The sequence below is a fragment of the Tiliqua scincoides genome, chromosome 4 (assembly GCF_035046505.1).
Source record: "Tiliqua scincoides isolate rTilSci1 chromosome 4, rTilSci1.hap2, whole genome shotgun sequence".
Classification (NCBI taxonomy): Eukaryota; Metazoa; Chordata; class Lepidosauria; order Squamata; family Scincidae; genus Tiliqua; species Tiliqua scincoides.
In genome coordinates this window covers 5,607,428-5,626,682 of record NC_089824.1, presented here as the reverse complement: position 1 = coordinate 5,626,682, position 19,255 = coordinate 5,607,428, and the positions used below count along the sequence as shown (strand labels likewise).

Below are 19,255 nucleotides of genomic sequence, written 5' to 3'. Positions count from 1 at the left end.
ACATCATCTTGTTCACTACACAACTCCTGATTAGTTGGGTTCACCCATGCGTGTGGTCCAGCAAGCTTTACTCTGCTCTTCCTTTCATCTGACTTCATTTCTCACCAGTGATGTCAGCAGGGAGCTAATCTGATTCTTTACACAGCCTCACAAATCCATTTCTTTCTCTATGTGGTCCCTGATTGTTTGGCATGCCTGCTCTCTGCGCCATCGCAAAGTGCGTTAGGGTGCTTAGATAGGATTGGGCCATGCGTGTCACAGAGAGGTTTGGAAGCGTGCAGGCAATGCTAGGAATTGGAGGAAAAATGGGAAGACCGTAGAATTTGAGTTCCAACATCCACAAGAAACTTTTCTTAGATGTAACTGCTTCGTCTTTGTCTGGATCCTGAGGGCCACCACACAACTCATTTCAGGTTCAGATTAGTTGAGTGGATTTGGAGTGTATCAATGAAAACAAAGTGTGCTCACTAGTTATGAATGTGATGTACAAGCAGGGTTTGGAAATGGCTCTGTTGCTCACACAGTTCCCATGAGTAAGTGCTTTATTTTATAGCATTCAGTTTTATTCTCCTGGTCATATAGGTGCAACCAGTGGTGCAGCCAGAGGAACATAAGAACATAAGAACAGCCCCACTGGATCAGGCCATAGGCCCATCTAGTCCAGCTTCCTGTATCTCACAGCAGCCCACCAAATGCCCCAGGGAGCACACCAGATAACAAGAGACCTCATCCTGGTGCCCTCCCTTGCATCTGGCATTCTGACATAGCCCATTTCTAAAATCAGGAGGTTGCGCATACACATCATGGCTTGTGACCCGTAATAGATTTTTCCTCCAGAAACTTGTCCAATCCCCCTTTAAAGGCGTCCAGGCCAGTCGCCATCACCACATCCTGTGGCAAAGAGTTCCACAGACCGACCACGTGCTGAGTAAAGAAATATTTTCTTTTGTCTGTCCTAACCCGCCCAACACTCAATTTTAGTGGATGTCCCCTGGTTCTGGTATTATGTGAGAGTGCAAAGAACATCTCTCTATCCACTCTGTCCATCCCCTGCATAATTTTGTATGTCTCAATCATGTCCCCCCTCAGGCATCTCTTTTCTAGGCTGAAGAGGCCCAAATGCTTTAGCCTTTCCTCATAAAGAAGGTGCCCCAGCCCCGTAATCATCTTAGTTGCTCAAGCACTCTCTTTTGCAGGGAGCCTCACCATGGCATGCAAGCGGCCCCTCCCCCTCCCCTTTGGAGCCATTCCGGGCCACATGAGCAAAATGGAGGGGAAGGGGAGGGGCTGCTTGCTTGCCATGGTGAGGCTCCCTGCAAAATAATAATAATAATAATAAAACTGTAGTGCTTTGCACCCCCTCTAGCTACGTCGCCAGGTGCAACCTCCAATAATGTCTCCAATTGCAGTATATTTCTTTGCTTTCTCCTATATCAGGGGTCTCTAAACTTTTCGGCCAAAGGGCCGCATCAAATACTTGGCACAGTGGCGAGGGCTGGAAAAAAAATTAAATATAAAATTTAAATAAATGCATTAGAGATAGAACTTAGATGAATGAATAAATGAATGGGCTCAAATGTCCAGGACTTCTCCAAGCACAAACACAGACCAAGAAATAAAGCAAACACTTAAATGGACCCCCATTCCCCTACTCCAAAAGCACAACTCTGATTGTGTTTGGACAACTGGGCCAGAGGCTCTCAGGGGATCAGAGGCTCTCCTCGGGCCGCATCTGGCCCCTGAACTGGGGTTTGGAGACCCCTGTACTATATAAATGAATGAGTGACATTCTTTCCTAAGGGGAAAAGCAGAGTTAGAGAAAGGCATAGATGTGTAGTTTCCTCTGTCTCCCAAACTGAACTGGGAGGCAGAGGGAACTACAAATCGTATGCTCTCCAGCAAGAAATCACATAGCTGAGCTTAGGAGTGTCATTTCCAGTTAAGGTGAGGCAAGCAAGACCGCTCCCACTTCTGAAAAGAAGTCTGAACCATTTCCTGAGTCAAACTTGATGCTTTATACCCAGTCAGTCCATTGATCAATCTAGCCAGTACTGCGTACTCTGATTGGAAGTAGATCCCCAAGGGCTCAGGCCTGTCTTTCCCAGCCCCCGAATCTTTTTAATTGGATCTATCAGGGTCTTTTGCAGGCCTAGCTGAGAATGTTAGGAATTGAACTGAGACCTTCTGTATGCAAAGCATGTACTCTACCACTGACCACTGGCTCATCTCTATATCTGTTCACACAGCAAACACAACAAGCATTTAATTTCAACACAAAATGTATTTTCCTGATATCTAATCAAGGTTCCCTATGACTAGATTTAGATTCTTCTGATACAGTGGACAAGGGTCTTGCAACTTACCTGGGACTTGTGCATTTCCTCCATAGTCTTCTCAGGTGCCCACTTAGGGATGAGAGATGGACTACTACTGACCTTTAGCAGCATTGCAGTTCTTGTTTTGTTAAGAGTAGCTTGCTGTGATGAAGGGTACTGCAGTGTGTGTGTGGTTTTCTTCCCGACTGTCCCAGCAGGCCATTGAAACTATGACAAATGTTATTGCTACTTAGCCAGCCAGTCCTGCATTTGTTTCAATCAGCCACTCAGTGAGCAAGGAGGAGTTCAATTTCATGTGTGATTGACAAACTTCCTCTTCCTCCCATTCAGAAGCAATTGCATTAAGATTACCCATAGAGGTCTTCCAGTGGGGTTCGTTCTTAATCCTAAGTAGAAGCACTGGCTGGCAGGTTCTCAACACATGTCTCGGTCTGCCGCAAAAAGAAGAGGTTGATGTCATCATGGCTATGTCTGGGAGAGCATGAGAGAAAGGAACGCCATGCATTTGAATGTATGGAGAATTCATTCCACACTGGTACATCCTGTCCTGTTGTGCAGAAAGTGGTGTTTAAACATTCCAAGGCACTCTCTCTAACACACAGAACCAGGGAGGGTGAATTCCCTTCAGCTCTTCTCAAAACTATATTTTTATATACTTCCCTGGGAAAATGCTATGACAACTGTTAGCCCTCTATTCCCCCCCCCCACTAGTGAAGCCAAACTAAAAATGGACACTCTGTATCCAGTGGGGGGGGGGGGGTGAGACTGGAAGGCTTTAGAGGAAAAGGAGGATTTAAAACTCCTTACACATCTGTAAGTCTCCTGACTTGCAATGGGTCTCCTCAAACCAATGCTGGCAATTTTACTAGCACAAGTTGAAGGAGAGAAAAGGGGCAGGAAAGTGGGATAAGCAGTGGTGGACCTCCCCAGCCTTGTGCCCCGGGGCAATGGTCCGCGATGGCACCCCCCCGTGGGCTGTCGCTGCCTCCTCCCACATGCAAATTTGCCTCCCCCCACTCACCTAAGGCTCACTGAGCCTCGTGCGACCCAAAGCTGCATCGAGGAAGCCTCTCTGAGATTTCCCGACACTATAAACTGCTTCCAGGAAATCAGAAGCAGTTTCCAACCTGTCGGGACCCTCAGAGAGGCTTCTTCCACGGAGTCCTACAGCCTCACACCTGGGGCATTTGCCCCATAGAACAAATGGGAGGTCTGCAACTGGGGATAGGATCTGGCATGCACCATCACCGCCTGATCCACTCCCTCTCTCAACCTCCCGGCTCCCCATTACACCCCAAATGGTTTCACACCCTCCCCTTTCCATCCTGCCCTCTTCTGTCTCTCCTGCTGACTTACCTGCTCCGGCAGGTGGCAGGAGAGCCAATGAGGTGGGAGAAAAGTCTCCAGCCTCCCTGCCGGTGTCCCCGACAGCATGCTACTGAGCACTCTGCTGCAGCGCCTTTTATGATGGCAGTCAGCCCAGTGGAAGAGGTGATAGAACATAGGCCAGCTTGGATAGCATTGGTCTGTGTGGTTTCTAGTTCTTCTCCAAAACTTAAAAAACAAACAAATGGATGAAGCATTCAACTGCCTCCTCTGACAGTTCTCACCTTCTGAAGCAAATACCTCACCGTGGGTAGCGGGAGAGTAATGAGCGCTGGATATGACTTGCTAGAGAAGTGCTCGGTTCTCCTCAGCTGCAAGTGACACTCTTGGGTTCACATTCCTGACCTCATCCAAGAGTGTCCCTTGCAGTTGAGGAGAATTATGGGAGTATGGGACTGAGAAGTATAGCAGCTGAGGAGAAGCAGGGCAGGATGGGATTCATTACTGCCTCTGCTGCCTGAGATGATATGGAAGGTGTGTGTGTGTGGGGGGGGGGGGAAATCACATGCTTCCTGGCAGGAACTCATGTTCTTGAGCATGCTCAGAGTATTGCCTCTGGTTAGCTGGGTCATTCTTCTCATTGACCCATTTTTGCCCGGCCCACTGGTGTACACGTTTGGTCCCTGTTGTGTATATGCAACATTGGGCAGAAATGGCTTAAGCAAAGTGAAACACTTGCCTCAGGTAGCAAATTTAACTAGGCAACTGGATCTGCTGCCACCACACCAGCGCGTTCTGTCAACACATACCTCAAGCCACTGCCTAACTTCTTCCTTACTCTCTGACATCTTGAACACCGTCAACATTATCCCTGACCCACCAACACCCACCATAGAACCCAGAGTACTCTTGCCCAGGGACGTGCGGTGGGCGGAGAAGCAGGTCAGGCAGAGCCTCTTCACTGGAGTCCTTCGAAAAGAGTCACTGCCGTGTGAGGTGCCCAAGCAGTCACAACTCTGAACAGTAGCACTGTAGCACTTATAATCTTGCTTGTCCACCCATGAAAGTCATGTGCTGCCCACCATTGCTGCTCTGTCTTCAGCAGGGCCTCTGAGAGCAATTTAACAAGGGGTACAAAGTTTCTTTTGAGCCCCCTTCCCAAAGTGGGAGGGGCAAAACAGTGCAGGGGGACAAGGGCAATGGGGGCTGGTGGGACAGGCCAGGGATAGGACAAAATGGCACAAGGGATGGGAGAAGCTGGAAAAGTCTACGACGCCCAGGTCTACTTGCCCAGTAGGCTTCTCAGTAGGCCCAGCCTCCATCATTTGCATTCCACAAGGGCTAGCTGAGATTCCAGGAAATTTCCAGATATCCAAACTTACTTCTGCAGCTGCTGTAGTCCCACAGCTGTGTCCCTGAGCTCCTATGGAGTCCTTCATGGTAAGTGGACCCACAAACCAAAGTGCTACTGTAGCAGGCCACTTTCCTCCCAATCTGACACTGTGTTAAGGAATGTCAAGTATGCATTCCTTGGCCCAGCACATGCGGCTTGCAGCTGCAGTCTCTGAGGTGCATCCCACAGTGGGGCCCCAGCAAGACTTGCAGGAGGCTGCGTTGGAGACATGTGATGTCTAAAGCAGTGAAGACTGCTCAGTGAGATCTGCAGGGCCTCTACATGGGCAGCGAGTGGAAAATAGAAGATTCTAGGAAATTTCCTGGCCCCTTCCTTTGGCTCCTGGGACAGCTCTTTGACCCTGGGCCTGGGAACAATTTACTCCCTGTACCCACTCCCATGGGCTCTGCTGTGACAGGGCCAACCTAATTGAGCATCTGGATATCCACCACAGATGTATGGATTATGCTGGTAATGCCTGGACGTCCTACAATGAGAACTTTCGGTTAAGGGCTGCTTTAGACCTCGGACATGAATGGGCATAAGGAGCAGTGAGCTGTGGCTCGGTCTCCAATTCTTCAGGGGATTGGTCAGACAGTGGGCATCTGATTGCCTGTGGGTCTGGTTCTAGCCCTCAGCAAGGCGTGGTCATGCAGCAAGTTCAGTTCCCAGTTGTGTGCCAGGAGCTTCAGTCATACAGGTAGATCCTAATAAGGAAAATGAAGCTCGTAGTACAGGGAACCCTCAATTTAATGAAATAATAGGAAGGGGTTCTGTTAGTGCTGAAAGTCCATTAAATTCAAATACACTGAAGTCAACTGAGATGCACATCTGCAAAATGTAACCAACTAATTTTCAATAGTATTAGAAAGTGTCCATTTCTGAGGTCGGTGAAATCAAGGTCCGTCAAATTGATGATTCAATGTATCATAGCAATTGATGCTGGACCTCAACTTGGACAGAGACTGAGCAAAACCCAATCTATAGATGGTAGCAAATAATAACAGGGCAATTTTGACACATTTTATGCTTCAAAAAACAAAAACAAGCAAGAAACTTCATCCACATTTCAAACACTGAAGAAATAGCAGGAATTTTACAAACATCAGTTATTTGATGCAAACAAGGGACTCAACTTTTGTTGCCTGACTGAAAACCAATTTTAACACTCCAAAACTGCCAAAGGTTTCTATCCTGAGTGGGTTCTCTCATGGTTATTAAGATCAGAACTCTGACTGAAGGCCTTTCCACACTCCTGGCACTTATAGGATTTCTCCCGTGTGGGTTCTCTGGTGGATGTTAAGTGCTCCACTAAGAGTGGAGCCTTTTCTGCATTCTTGGCACTTACAGGGTTTCTCCCCTGTGTGGGTTCTATGATGGTCTATAAGATGACCACTCTTACTGAAGGCCTTTCCACACTCCTGGCACTTATAGGATTTCTCCCGTGTGGGTTCTCTGGTGGATGTTAAGTGCTCCACTAAGAGTGGAGCCTTTTCTGCATTCTTGGCACTTACAGGGTTTCTCCCCTGTGTGGGTTCTATCATGGTCTATAAGATGACCACTCTTACTGAAGGCCTTTCCAAACTCCTGGCACTTATAGGGTTTCTCCCCTGTGTGGGTTCTCTCGTGTCTCTTAAGTGTACTACTATGACTGAAGGCCTTTCCACTCTCCTGGCATTTATAGGGTTTCTCCCCAGTGTGGGTTCTATGATGGTCTATAAGATGACCACTCTTACTGAAGGCCTTTCCACACTCCTGGCACTTAAAGGGTTTCTCCCCTGTGTGGGTTCTCTCGTGGCTAATAAGACTAGAACTCTGACTGAAGGCTCTTCCACACTCCTGGCACTTATAGGGTTTCTCACCAGTGTGGGTTCTATGATGGTCTATAAGATGACCACTCTTACTGAAGGCCTTTCCACACTCCTGGCACTTATAGGGTTTCTCCCCAGTATGGGTTCTATCATGGTCTATAAGATGACCATTCTTACTGAAGGCCTTTCCACACTCCTGGCACTTATAGGGTTTCTCCCCTGTGTGGGTTCTCTCGTGTCTCTTAAGTGTACTACTATGACTGAAGGCCTTTCCACACTCCTGGCACTTATAGGGTTTCTCCCCAGTGTGGGTTCTATGATGCTCTATAAGATGACCACTCTTACTGAAGGCCCTTCCACACTCCTGGCACTTATAGGGTTTCTCCCCTGTGTGGGTTCTATCATGGCGTATAAAATGACCACTCTTACTGAAGGCCTTTCCGCTATTTGAGGTGTTGGCTGGAGAGGGCGATTGGGCAGAGTCACAGAAGGATGTCGTGGCTCTTAGTCCTAACTCCTGATGGTTAGAAGCTAACATTTGTCCTGATGGCTGGAAGCTCTATCCTCGAATATAGGCTGTGTTCATTTTTCTGCTTTCACCGCCAGAACTGCTAGAGAGCTGGTTTTCTCCTCCTTCGTGCACAGAAGGATTGTGTTCGTTTTTCATCGTCTAGCACAGTGTTTCTCAAACTGTGGGTCGGTACCCATTAGGTGGGTCGTGAGCCAGTTTCAGGTGGGTCCCCATTCATTTCAATGTTTTATTTTTAATACATTAGACTTGATGCTCCCATGGTATGTGACATTTCGGGAAATGTGACAGACCTGTACTTTGAACAAGCTACTATGTATATTCTCTTAACAATGATAGTCGATGGAACTTACTCCTAGGTAAGTGTGGGTAGGATTGCAGCCTAGGATTGTTAAAAATTTCCCTGCTTGATGATGTCACATCATTTCTGATGGGTCCTGACAGATTCTCATTCTAAAAAATGGGTCCCAGTGCGAAATGTGTGAGAACCACTGGGCTAGCACACTCGCTAAGCTAGCTATTTCTCTTTTGAGCCTGAGGCCAGAAAACAGGACAGCCTCCATGCCTTTGAGTGCTAATGGAGAAACAGGCCAGCCTCCCTGCACTTGAGTGGAAAGCCTGGATGCCATGTTCTCATTTGCAAATGACAGAGAGAAGCCAGAGTAGCATGTTGGCAACTTCACTTCCAGCTATGTTCTAACCCAGCGGTTTTCAGCCACTGTGCTGCAGTATACTGGGGGGCCGCGAGGCTGCCTCAGGTGTGCCGTGGAGCTAGAGGAGGCAGACAGCAGCCATGCAGGAGAAGCAGCCACTTTCAGCCTCGCGTGGCAGCACACATAAAAGGAGAGCCAGCAAAGGGGCTTGTCGCGGCTGCTTTAAGAAGCAGTCAGAAGAGTTCGCTTCCTGCTCGCCCCTGCTGCTGAGTGGCCGTTGCTTGCCCCCTGGGCAGCCAGAGAACCCTGGGCAGAGCTCTGGGCAGGCGGGAGCTGTGGAATGAGCATGATGAAGCCCGAAGGTGTCTGGTGGGCAAGCAGGTATGAAGGGAATGAAGCAGGAATCTGTCGAGGCCACCAACCAAAGGACTGGCTGGCTGAAAAGGGCCCTTTCCTTGCTACAGTTTGCCTGCAACTCTCCAAAGGGACCCTCCCTGCATTGCCAGTAAGGGCGCTGGCCCACAGTCCTATCCACACTGACCTGGAAGTAAGCCCCATTGACTACAATGGGGCTTACTTCTGAGTAGACATGCACAGGATTGAGCTCTTGGTTGCACTCCCTCAAATATATGTACAGGTAATTGACACTTCCCGCTCCTCTTCTCCCCCACCCCACTCCCTCCCACACACACATTCCCTGCAGCTCATAATCAGTTAACACCTCTTCTGCTGTCCCTTTCCTCACCCTTTCCCACCTTCCAAAGTCCAGAATCGGTTGCCTCGCATTCTTTCTCCCCCCCCCACACCATTTGAATCCTGCACTTGATTCAATCATGTCTCCTCATGCCCCCACCCCACAATTGTCCAGTGTGCTCAGTCTGACCTCTCTTTGCCAACACTTTCTGGCACTTCTGATAACCATTTGTACACCCTACTTCCAAACATTTTTCCTCCTTTCCAAAAATCCCACATACTTCCCTTTCCAAGCTTCTTTTGAATTTCTATAATTGTCATGAACATAAGAACATAAGAACTTCCCCACTGGATCAGGCCATAGGCCCATCTAGTCCAGCTTCCTGCATCTCACAGCGGCCCACCAAATGCCCCAGGGAGCACACCAGATAACAAGAGACCTGCAAGGCCTCCTGGGAATTGTAGTTAAGAACATAAGAACAGCCCCACTGGATCAGGCCATAGGCCCATCTAGTCCAGCTTCCTGTATCTCACAGCAGCCCACCAAATGCCCCAGGGAGCACACCAGATAACAAGAGACCTGCAAGGCCTCCTGGGAATTGTAGTTAAGAACATAAGAACAGCCCCACTGGATCAGGCCATAGGCCCATCTAGTCCAGCTTCCTGCATCTCACAGCGGCCCACCAAATGCCCCAGGGAGCACACCAGATAACAAGAGACCTGCAAGGCCTCCTGGGAATTGTAGTTAAGAACATAAGAACAGCCCCACTGGATCAGGCCATAGGCCCATCTAGTCCAGCTTCCTGTATCTCACAGCGGCCCACCAAATGCCCCAGGGAGCACACCAGATAACAAGAGACCTGCAAGGCTTCCTGGGAATTGTAGTTAAGAGCATAAGAACAGCCCCACTGGCTCAGGCCATAGGCCCATCTAGTCCAGCTTCCTGCATCTCACAGCGGCCCACCAAATGCCCCAGGGAGCACACCAGATAACAAGAGACCTGCAAGGCATTCTGGGAATTGTAGTTAAGAACATAAGAACAGCCCCACTGGATCAGGCCACAGGCCCATCTAGTCCAGCTTCCTGCATCTCACAGCGGCCCACCAAATGCCCCAGGGAGCACACCAGATAACAAGAGACCTGCAAGGCCTCCTGGGAATTGTAGTTAAGAACATAAGAACAGCCCCACTGGATCAGGCCATAGGCCCATCTAGTCCAGCTTCCTGTATCTCACAGCGGCCCACCAAATGCCCCAGGGAGCACACCAGATAACAAGAGACCTGCAAGGCCTCCTGGGAATTGTAGTTAAGAACATAAGAACAGCCCCACTGGATCAGGCCATAGGCCCATCTAGTCCAGCTTCCTGTATCTCACAGCGGCCCACCAAATGCCCCAGGGAGCACACCAGATAACAAGAGACCTGCAAGGCTTCCTGGGAATTGTAGTTAAGAACATAAGAACAGCCCCACTGGCTCAGGCCATAGGCCCATCTAGTCCAGCTTCCTGCATCTCACAGCGGCCCACCAAATGCCCCAGGGAGCACACCAGATAACAAGAGACCTGCAAGGCATTCTGGGAATTGTAGTTAAGAACATAAGAACAGCCCCACTGGATCAGGCCACAGGCCCATCTAGTCCAGCTTCCTGCATCTCACAGCGGCCCACCAAATGCCCCAGGGAGCACACCAGATAACAAGAGACCTGCAAGGCCTCCTGGGAATTGTAGTTAAGAACATAAGAACAGCCCCACTGGATCAGGCCATAGGCCCATCTAGTCCAGCTTCCTGTATCTCACAGCGGCCCACCAAATGCCCCAGGGAGCCCACCAGATAACAAGAGACCTGCAAGGCCTCCTGGGAATTGTAGTTAAGAACATAAGAACAGCCCCACTGGATCAGGCCATAGGCCCATCTAGTCCAGCTTCCTGCATCTCACAGCGGCCCACCAAATGCCCCAGGGAGCACACCAGATAACAAGAGACCTGCAAGGCCTCCTGGGAATTGTAGTTAAGAACATAAGAACAGCCCCACTGGATCAGGCCAGAGGCCCATCTAGTCCAGCTTCCTGCATCTCACAGCGGCCCACCAAATGCCCCAGGGAGCACACCAGATAACAAGAGACCTGCAAGGCCTCCTGGGAATTGTAGTTAAGAACATAAGAACAGCCCCACTGGATCAGGCCAGAGGCCCATCTAGTCCAGCTTCCTGCATCTCACAGCGGCCCACCAAATGCCCCAGGGAGCACACCAGATAACAAGAGACCTGCAAGGCCTCCTGGGAATTGTAGTTAAGAACATAAGAACAGCCCCACTGGATCAGGCCATAGGCCCATCTAGTCCAGCTTCCTGTATCTCACAGCGGCCCACCAAATGCCCCAGGGAGCCCACCAGATAACAAGAGACCTGCAAGGCCTCCTGGGAATTGTAGTTAAGAACATAAGAACAGCCCCACTGGATCAGGCCACAGGCCCATCTAGTCCAGCTTCCTGCATCTCACAGCGGCCCACCAAATGCCCCAGGGAGCACACCAGATAACAAGAGACCTGCAAGGCCTCCTGGGAATTGTAGTTAAGAACATAAGAACAGCCCCACTGGATCAGGCCAGAGGCCCATCTAGTCCAGCTTCCTGTATCTCACAGCGGCCCACCAAATGCCGCAGGCAGCACACAAGACAACAGACACAACCTGTGGCCTGGTGCCCTCCCCTGCATCTGGCAATCAGAGGCAGCCTGCCTCTAAAACCAAGAGCTTGCACATACCTACTAAGACTTGCATAAGTCAATACATGACTTGTCATGTAATGATTTCTTTGTATTAATTATATTAATTAAAAAATAATTGCAATGTAATAATATAAGTAAAAAACTGGCAGTGTGCCTTGACAATTTTAAGATCATAAGAACAGCCCCACTGGATGAGGCCATAGGCCCATCTAGTCCAGCTTCTTGTATCTCACAGTGGCCCACCAAATTTGCCAGGGAGCACACCAGAGAACAAGAGACCTGCGTCCTGGTGCCCTCCCTTGCATCAGACACAGCCCATCTAGTCCAGCTTCCTGTGTCTCACCACTTGATCACCTTTAGACCATCCTGCATGGCTCAGGACCAGGACATCGGAGGAACCCACCCACCCCTCAAGTCAGCAAGGCGAACCCTGAAGCATGCCCCATCTCCCAGAGGCTGGACTGACAGCCACACTCTTTAGTGCCTTGCCAGTGTGCCGTGAGCGGAAAAAGGTTGCAAATGGCTGTTCTAACCAACAACGAAGGCAGCCGCAGTCTCGGTTGGGAGCGTAGCTTTACACTGGGGAGGGGCTGCTTCCAGCAACCACCCTGCTAGCTGGCTTAGGAGAACAGGTGGCTTAATGTGGTGGGGGGCTGGCAATCCTTGGGGGGGGATCAGAAGCCAAAGGGGGCTGGCTGCATGAGGTCCTGCACCAGGCTGCTGTGGCTGCCAGGCCAGCACAGGCCTCACTGCACAGGGGCAGAAGGAGAGTCCAGCAGGCCTTCCTTTCTGGTTCCCCAGTGCAGCCTCTGCAGCCAGGAGCCACAGATCCGGTGCTTCCTTCCTCTCTCTCCGTCCCCGCAATCGAGCCTGCCACCTCCAGTCCTCACTCAGCTCTCAGGGCTCCCCCCCCTCACCCTCTCCCAGGGCTGCTCCCAGGACTTCCCCTCTCACTGGGCCCAGGTATTCTGATTCCCAGATCACAGCAGGGCCTGTTGGGAAATGTAGTCCCTGGGCCCAGCAGACCCACAAGCTCCCTCCCCGCCCCATATACTGGCCACCTGAGCACTGGCAGAGCAGCAGCTGTGCCTCTGCCCACCCCTCGGGGTGCCTGACTGCACCTAGTGTGGGAGGCCAGCGCCTCACCCCACGATGGAGCTCCTCCTATGCACTGGCAGGGCAACAACCTGGGTGGTGGGCGTGCTGACGTACCATCGCCCCGCTCCTGCTGGTTTTTTGGCCATGCCTTTTGATAGAACACAGATATTTCAAAGTAGTTTGTTTCATTAAGTTCTGCTGTAAATTACACATCAAACGGTATATAACATGATGGCATTATCCCTAAAAACCGTGATTTTGGTCACTAGTTAATTAAAGCAAATAAATAAGGGGAAGCCAGCCCTGGACCACCCAGTGAATTTTCTACCGGCAATAACACACCCCCTCCAAAAATAAAAAATAAAAAAATAAATCAGTGAGATTTTCAGCCCTACCCAATGCCCAGTTCAATTTAAGTTCTTATATGTAAACCATATCACAGTCAGGACCCACCTAGTTTTATAAGTCTCAAAAAGAAAAGAATTCACCTTACCTCCTCGGGGCTCTGTTTTATTCTTTTTATGGGGGGGGGGCTGTTTTCTGGAGCATTTGTTGAGCTCCACTTTCCTGAGATTGGGGCCATTCTGATGGCCTGGCATTCTTCTTTGCCTGATCCAGGGCCTCTGAGAGGAATTTTATCGGGGGGGGGGGGGGGGCACAATGTTTCTTTTGAGCCCCTTCCCAAAGATGAAGGGAATGTAATAGAGTGGGGGTTGGCAATGGAGTGGGCAGAACAGGGGCAAAACAGGCAGGGGGAAAGTGGCAACAGCCCGGATAATCTTTGGAGCCCAGATCGACCAGTCTTCTAATGCAGAGCTCAGGTCTATTTGCCAGCCTGGCTTTGGCAGCTACATACAGTAACATGAAAAACCAAACACACTCCAAAGTCTCTCTAAAATCTTTCAAATACAGAAAATCATTGCAGGAGATGAGTATCATTGTATTTAGGCTCATACTAGAATGGAAAGTGTCCTGTGAACACCAAAACTGACTTCTGTAGCAGCTGTGTTGCTGAGCTTCTCTACACTCCTTCACGGTAAGCAGATCCACAAGCCAAAGAGCTACTATAGCTGGTCCATTTCCTCTCAGATTTGACAGTGTTAAGAAATGTATGCATTCCTGGGCCTGGTGTCTCTAGCTTGTGCCCATGGTAATGCCCCCAGCATCCCATGTGGACAGTGAGCCTGAGAAATGTAAGATCCCAGCAAATTTCTGGGCCCCCTCCTTTGCCTCCTGGGCCCCCTTTCTGACCCTGAGCCAAGGTACAAATTACTCCCGTCACTCCCCTCTCCTAGGCCTGGTCTTTCGTTCTCTGCTGTGATCCTTGGCTTTGACTCTTGGGGGTTTGGCCTGGGCTGTCTTCATGGTGGCTTTTGCATGACCAGCCAGATTGTCCATCCCAGTCTACCATTGGTGGACATGGTCAATACAAGATGGATGGGCCGATCATTTTTATTTTTAAGGCAGCAGTGGTGGTGCCACGTCCATGGTCCATCCCCTGTATTGACCCAGGAAGGTAGCCACTCTCAGTACAGCAAAACCAGAGAATTGCACTCTTTGTAGTGAGTGTAGGAAGGGAGGAGAAGAAGGAGTTGTCTGGGGGAAGGAAGGGGAAGATGATACAGGCCATGAAAGCCATTATGCCATGCTCATAAACAGACACATTATAATTTATATGTTTAGCGGTTTAATAGGGAAAATGTTCAAATGTTTACTTATGTTAATGAACCAAATGTTATGCTATGTTATGAGTGAATTAGTTTAAAACAAATTATTAGTTTATATCTTTGAAAATGAATGCTTGGATCAAATCGAATGTTCATATGCTTAAGCATGCTCACATGTTTAAATTCAAAACCAAGAAGCATTTTTTGTCTCAGTCTGATTTAGAAAGTGCAGGCTAGTCAACAGGTCGTAAATCAGTTCAAAGGAATGTTTCTTTAACAAGCCTGCCAGAGAAGTTCCTTTGAAGCCACTGCCTGCTGATAAGGGAATAACACACACTCCCTCTGGTTTCTATGAAGACAGGGTTGCTGGAAATTCACTGTTTGTTTCTGAATAGAGAACATATTGGATTTTCAGACTTTCCTGTTATTCTATTAGTTCCCTTTTAAACCAAAATAAAGACTGAGAAGGGTTATAAACACCATAGCAACACAGAAGTGACAACATGCTTGCATGCCAATAGTTTTAATGCCTTAATAATTGTAGAAATTGTTTTTTAAATGTAGTCAACATATATAGGGGTACAGTAATGAGTTTTGGCTGTTGGAATAGTTTGATTGCCTGATGTTATTGAAAGATAAATAATAGTATAGAAATACACAGAGAAAGAAAATGGTTGAGTTTTGCTTAAAGCCACAGGTTTAAAAATGCAATTCCAATGCAACCTTGGAGAGGCAGATGTGGCAAAGTTAATTAAGATAATCAGACAGCTCATAGACCTGGAATGTGGTATACTCCTCAGATAAGACTCTTATCTTAGACTCAAAGTCCTGCTTAATTGGAATGAGAAATTTATGATTCAGAGACAGATTTGCAACATACAGGAAAGACAGATAAGAAATAGTCAGGATACACTTGCACCGTTAATTAGGAAGAGTTATAGCAGATAACTAAGAGTTTATACACAGGTCAGAGATATTGGCGAAGACAATAAATCTGTTGCTATTTAAAATGGAGTTTGGCAGATGCAGACATCAGCAGAAACAGACAGAGACAAATAGAGGCAGCTGGACAGGAACAAGATAATATGAAAAAGCCCCTAATTGGCAGAACATTCCAGAAGACTTCTGTCAGAGCCTCTAAGCTGACAGAGAAACCTGGATTTAATTAAAATAAAGAGAAAAGTCTCTTAAAATCTTTATTTATAATAAGAGTTTAGTTTGTCTTGTATTAAATATATGTTTACACATAGAATAAAAGATAACACAAATAGAGAATCACACATAGAATAAAGGGAAAACCAAAAGCTTGGTTAGCAGAAGACTCATAGTGATTAATGAGCCCAGACACAAAGAATGTTGAATAGATAAGCAGGTGGCTCTTGTGAAGGTCAGGGAATAATTGCAAAAGACATATCAAACCTAGTACAGTGGTGCCTCGCATAACGAAATTAATTCATTCCGTGAGTCCTTTCGTTATGCGAGTTTTTCATTTTGCAAAGCGCGTTTTCCCATAGGAATGCATTGAAATTTAATTAATGCGTTCCTATGGGCAAGAAAAGTCAGAACAAAGTCAAATTTGGTTTACAAAGTGTTTATTAAGTGCTCTTTAAAGGCATACATACTGTACTGAGGATTTCAAAAACGGGGGGGGGGATGCTGAGTGGGGAGCTTGAAGGCTGTAATCCTGTGCACACTTTCCTGGGAGCAAGCACAATGGGACTTACTTACATAAACTGACATGAAGATCCGCCCCTTACTAGGATGAACGGGATCATAAACTGACATGAAGATCCTCCCCTTACTAGGGTGAACAGGGTCATAAACCAACATGAAGATCCGCCCCTTACTAGGATGAACGGGATCATGAACTGACATGAAGATCTGCCCCTTACTAGGATGAACGGGATCATGAACTGACATGAAGATCCTCCCCTTACTAGGGTGAACGGGGTCATAAACCGACATGAAGATCCGCCCCTTACTAGGATGAACGGGATCATGAACTGACATGAAGATCTGCCCCTTACTAGGATGAACAGGGTCATAAACCAACATGAAGATCCGCCCCTTACTAGGATGAACGGGATCATGAACTGACATGAAGATCCTCCCCTTACTAGGGTGAACAGGGTCATAAACCAACATGAAGATCCGCCCCTTACTAGGATGAACGGGATCATGAACTGACATGAAGATCTGCCCCTTACTAGGATGAACGGGATCATGAACTGACATGAAGATCCTCCCCTTACTAGGGTGAACGGGGTCATAAACCGACATGAAGATCCGCCCCTTACTAGGATGAACGGGATCATGAACTGACATGGATCCTCCCCTTACTAGGGTGAACGGGGTCATAAACTGACATGAAGATCCGCCCCTTACTAGGATGAACGGGATCATGAACTGACATGAAGATCCGCCCCTTACTAGGATGAACGGGGTCATAAACCGACATGAAGATCCGCCCCTTACTAGGATGAACGGGATCATGAACTGACATGAAGATCTGCCCCTTACTAGGATGAACGGGATCATGAACTGACATGAAGATCTGCCCCTTACTAGGATGAACGGGATCATGAACTGACATGAAGATCCGCCCCTTACTAGGATGAACGGGATCATGAACTGACATGAAGATCTGCCCCTTACTAGGATGAACGGGGTCATAAACTGACATGAAGATCCGCCCCTTACTAGGATGAACGGGATCATGAACTGACATGAAGATCCTCCCCTTACTAGGGTGAACGGGGTCATAAACTGACATGAAGATCTTCCCCTTAAAACAAACCAAAGCAAAACAAAAAAAAAATTCGTCTTGCGAAGCACGGGTCATAAAAATTCGTTGTGCGAGTTACCAAACTTCGCAAAGCGCTTTCGTTCTGCGAGTTTTTCGCTGCGCAGGGCATTTGTTATGTGAGGTACCACTGTACTGTAATAAATGAGTAAAGAGTGCCATCTAGTGATTGTTAAATTATATGTCTCAAATGTAAATTTTGACTTGTAATTTGAAACTGACCAATCCTGAAAAAGCCTCCATCTCTGATGTCATAACCCCAGCCAATGACAGTGAGATTCTCAGACAAAGGAGCAGAATTGAATATAAGCAAGTGGCACACACTAGAACATTGCTTTTCTCTGGAGGCTCTGGGAGTTCCCACATAGCTCCCACTGATCTCTCCTTTTGGACAGGAGTCCCTGAGAAGCCCGTTGCTGGCAACGAATAAAGCTTGCAGACGATCACCACTCTTGCCTACTGAGTTTGCTTTTGAACTTTGCTGCTGACCTTGCAACAAAGGAAGTTTTGCAGCAGCAGAAGGGAAAGAAGGGAAGAATGGGTAGATGGATGCCATTGGGAGGGAAGGACGGAGGTCATGAGTAGAAGTGCAAGGTCGCCCCCCCCCTGTGGGCATTGGCCATTGGTTCTCTGGTTTACCTTCTGCCCACCCACTGGTGTAACATGTTATTAGGGAAGGGTTTCTGCTCAGTTGGAGAGCACCTCTTTGCATGCAAAAGTCCCCTGTTTCAATCTCTTGCAACTTTAGGTAGGACAAAGACAAATCCCTGTCTGAAACTGGAATCATTTTCAGCCAGCCAGCACTGAGCTGGGATGGACTAGGGGCCTGATCCAAGATACAGCAGCTTCTTTTGTGACTTGAAAGACCGCAAATTGAATTACCTGCAGAAATAGTTGATAGTAGAAATGGGGGTGGGTTGATCTGGGCTGAGCAGGGCATTTAAGGCTCAGAGGGCTGCACTGATTGTATATCAGGACAAAGAGAACTTTGTGAACCTCTCAGTCATTTTGGTTCCATTTTTTATCACAGCCAAATGGGGCCAAAGCTACGAGAGAGCCCATACAGTTAACTGGGCTGACTGGGCCTGTAGCCTGGGATGTCCACCTCAGTGGCTGCATCTTTATGCAGCATATGTGCCAGTCCTTCTGCAGCAAGAGTACAGCCCAGCATGATGCTTGATTTATGATGTCATGGGCTGACAGATGAACTGGGTGGAAGGAAGCCCTTAAATGTTACATATACCCATCACAGCTACTGTTTTGGAGTCTGGTTTCTGCTGGTTGCCCTGCACAGCTGCTGGAAGCTTGTTCAGCATCTGAAGCAGTGACTCATCTCCCTCTCCCAGCTTGGAATATCATCATCTGAGGCTTCCAACAGACAAACAAAGATCCCAACATATTTCAAATGCTATTTATATTGCCTTACAATCTGTATACTTCAAGTGTGTAATGGGCACAATTAGAAAGATGAGTCAAATGCCCACAGGGAATGAATTATGAGCGGAAAATGAAGGAGAGGTGGAGAAAATAGTGTCTTGTCTGCTGTGGGCTCTGTCATTTTCCCACTCAGACATTTCACTGCTGGACTTTTGCAATGGCTGTGGCCAAAAATAGCTTTCTAGAAACACCTGCATGGAAGAGATTTTAAACTGAGAAACTCCCAGGGCCACTGTTTCTGAGCTGATGGAGAGTTTTACAGTTGCTCCTGGCTCTCATTGGTTCTGAAACATCATACACACTACTAAAATGTAGGAAAAAAGTACTGTACATTGTCTTGGGCTTCTAGGGAGGAAAAGGTGGGACATAAACTTTTTTTAAAAATAAAAATAATATTCTCCTGGACAGAAGTTGAGACACATAATTACGTGAGCCAACATACGGAGTTGGACATGATTGCTATTGTAATAGCCAAGTTGTCTTCTACTGGAAAGCACTGACATAAGGGGTTAGGATTGTGCCCTAAATTTGCGGTGCACACTGTCGCAAATGTGCCATAACATGGAGGATAGCATCCTGAGGAGCATGGCTCCTTTGGGAGGGCACCAGGATGAGGTCTCTTGTTATCTGGTGTGCTCCCTGGGGCATTTGGTGGGCCGCTGTGAGATACAGGAAGCTGGACTAGATGGGCCTATGGCCTGATCCAGTGGAGCTGTTCTTATGTTCTTAGGCAGCTAAGGGTGTCTGTTCCCCTTCCTCAAGCATATCTGAGGTGCTAAGGGGAGTCAT

The 19,255-nt window shown here is 47.9% G+C and overlaps 1 protein-coding gene across 1 annotated transcript; it reads right to left on the bottom strand.

Annotated features, from left to right (window-relative positions):
* Positions 1–6,483: 6,483 nt before the first annotated feature.
* Positions 6,484–7,404, bottom strand: LOC136647566 (zinc finger protein ZFP2-like). The gene has a single exon (XM_066623186.1). It carries the CDS (start codon positions 7,402–7,404, stop codon positions 6,484–6,486), a length of 921 nt encoding a protein of 306 aa, XP_066479283.1.
* Between the last annotated feature and the right edge of the window lie 11,851 nt (positions 7,405–19,255).

Coding starts and splice junctions, on each gene's coding strand:
- LOC136647566 (XM_066623186.1), bottom strand. CDS start 7,404: ATGTTAGCTTCTAACCATCAGGAGTTAGGACTAAGAGCCACGACATCC.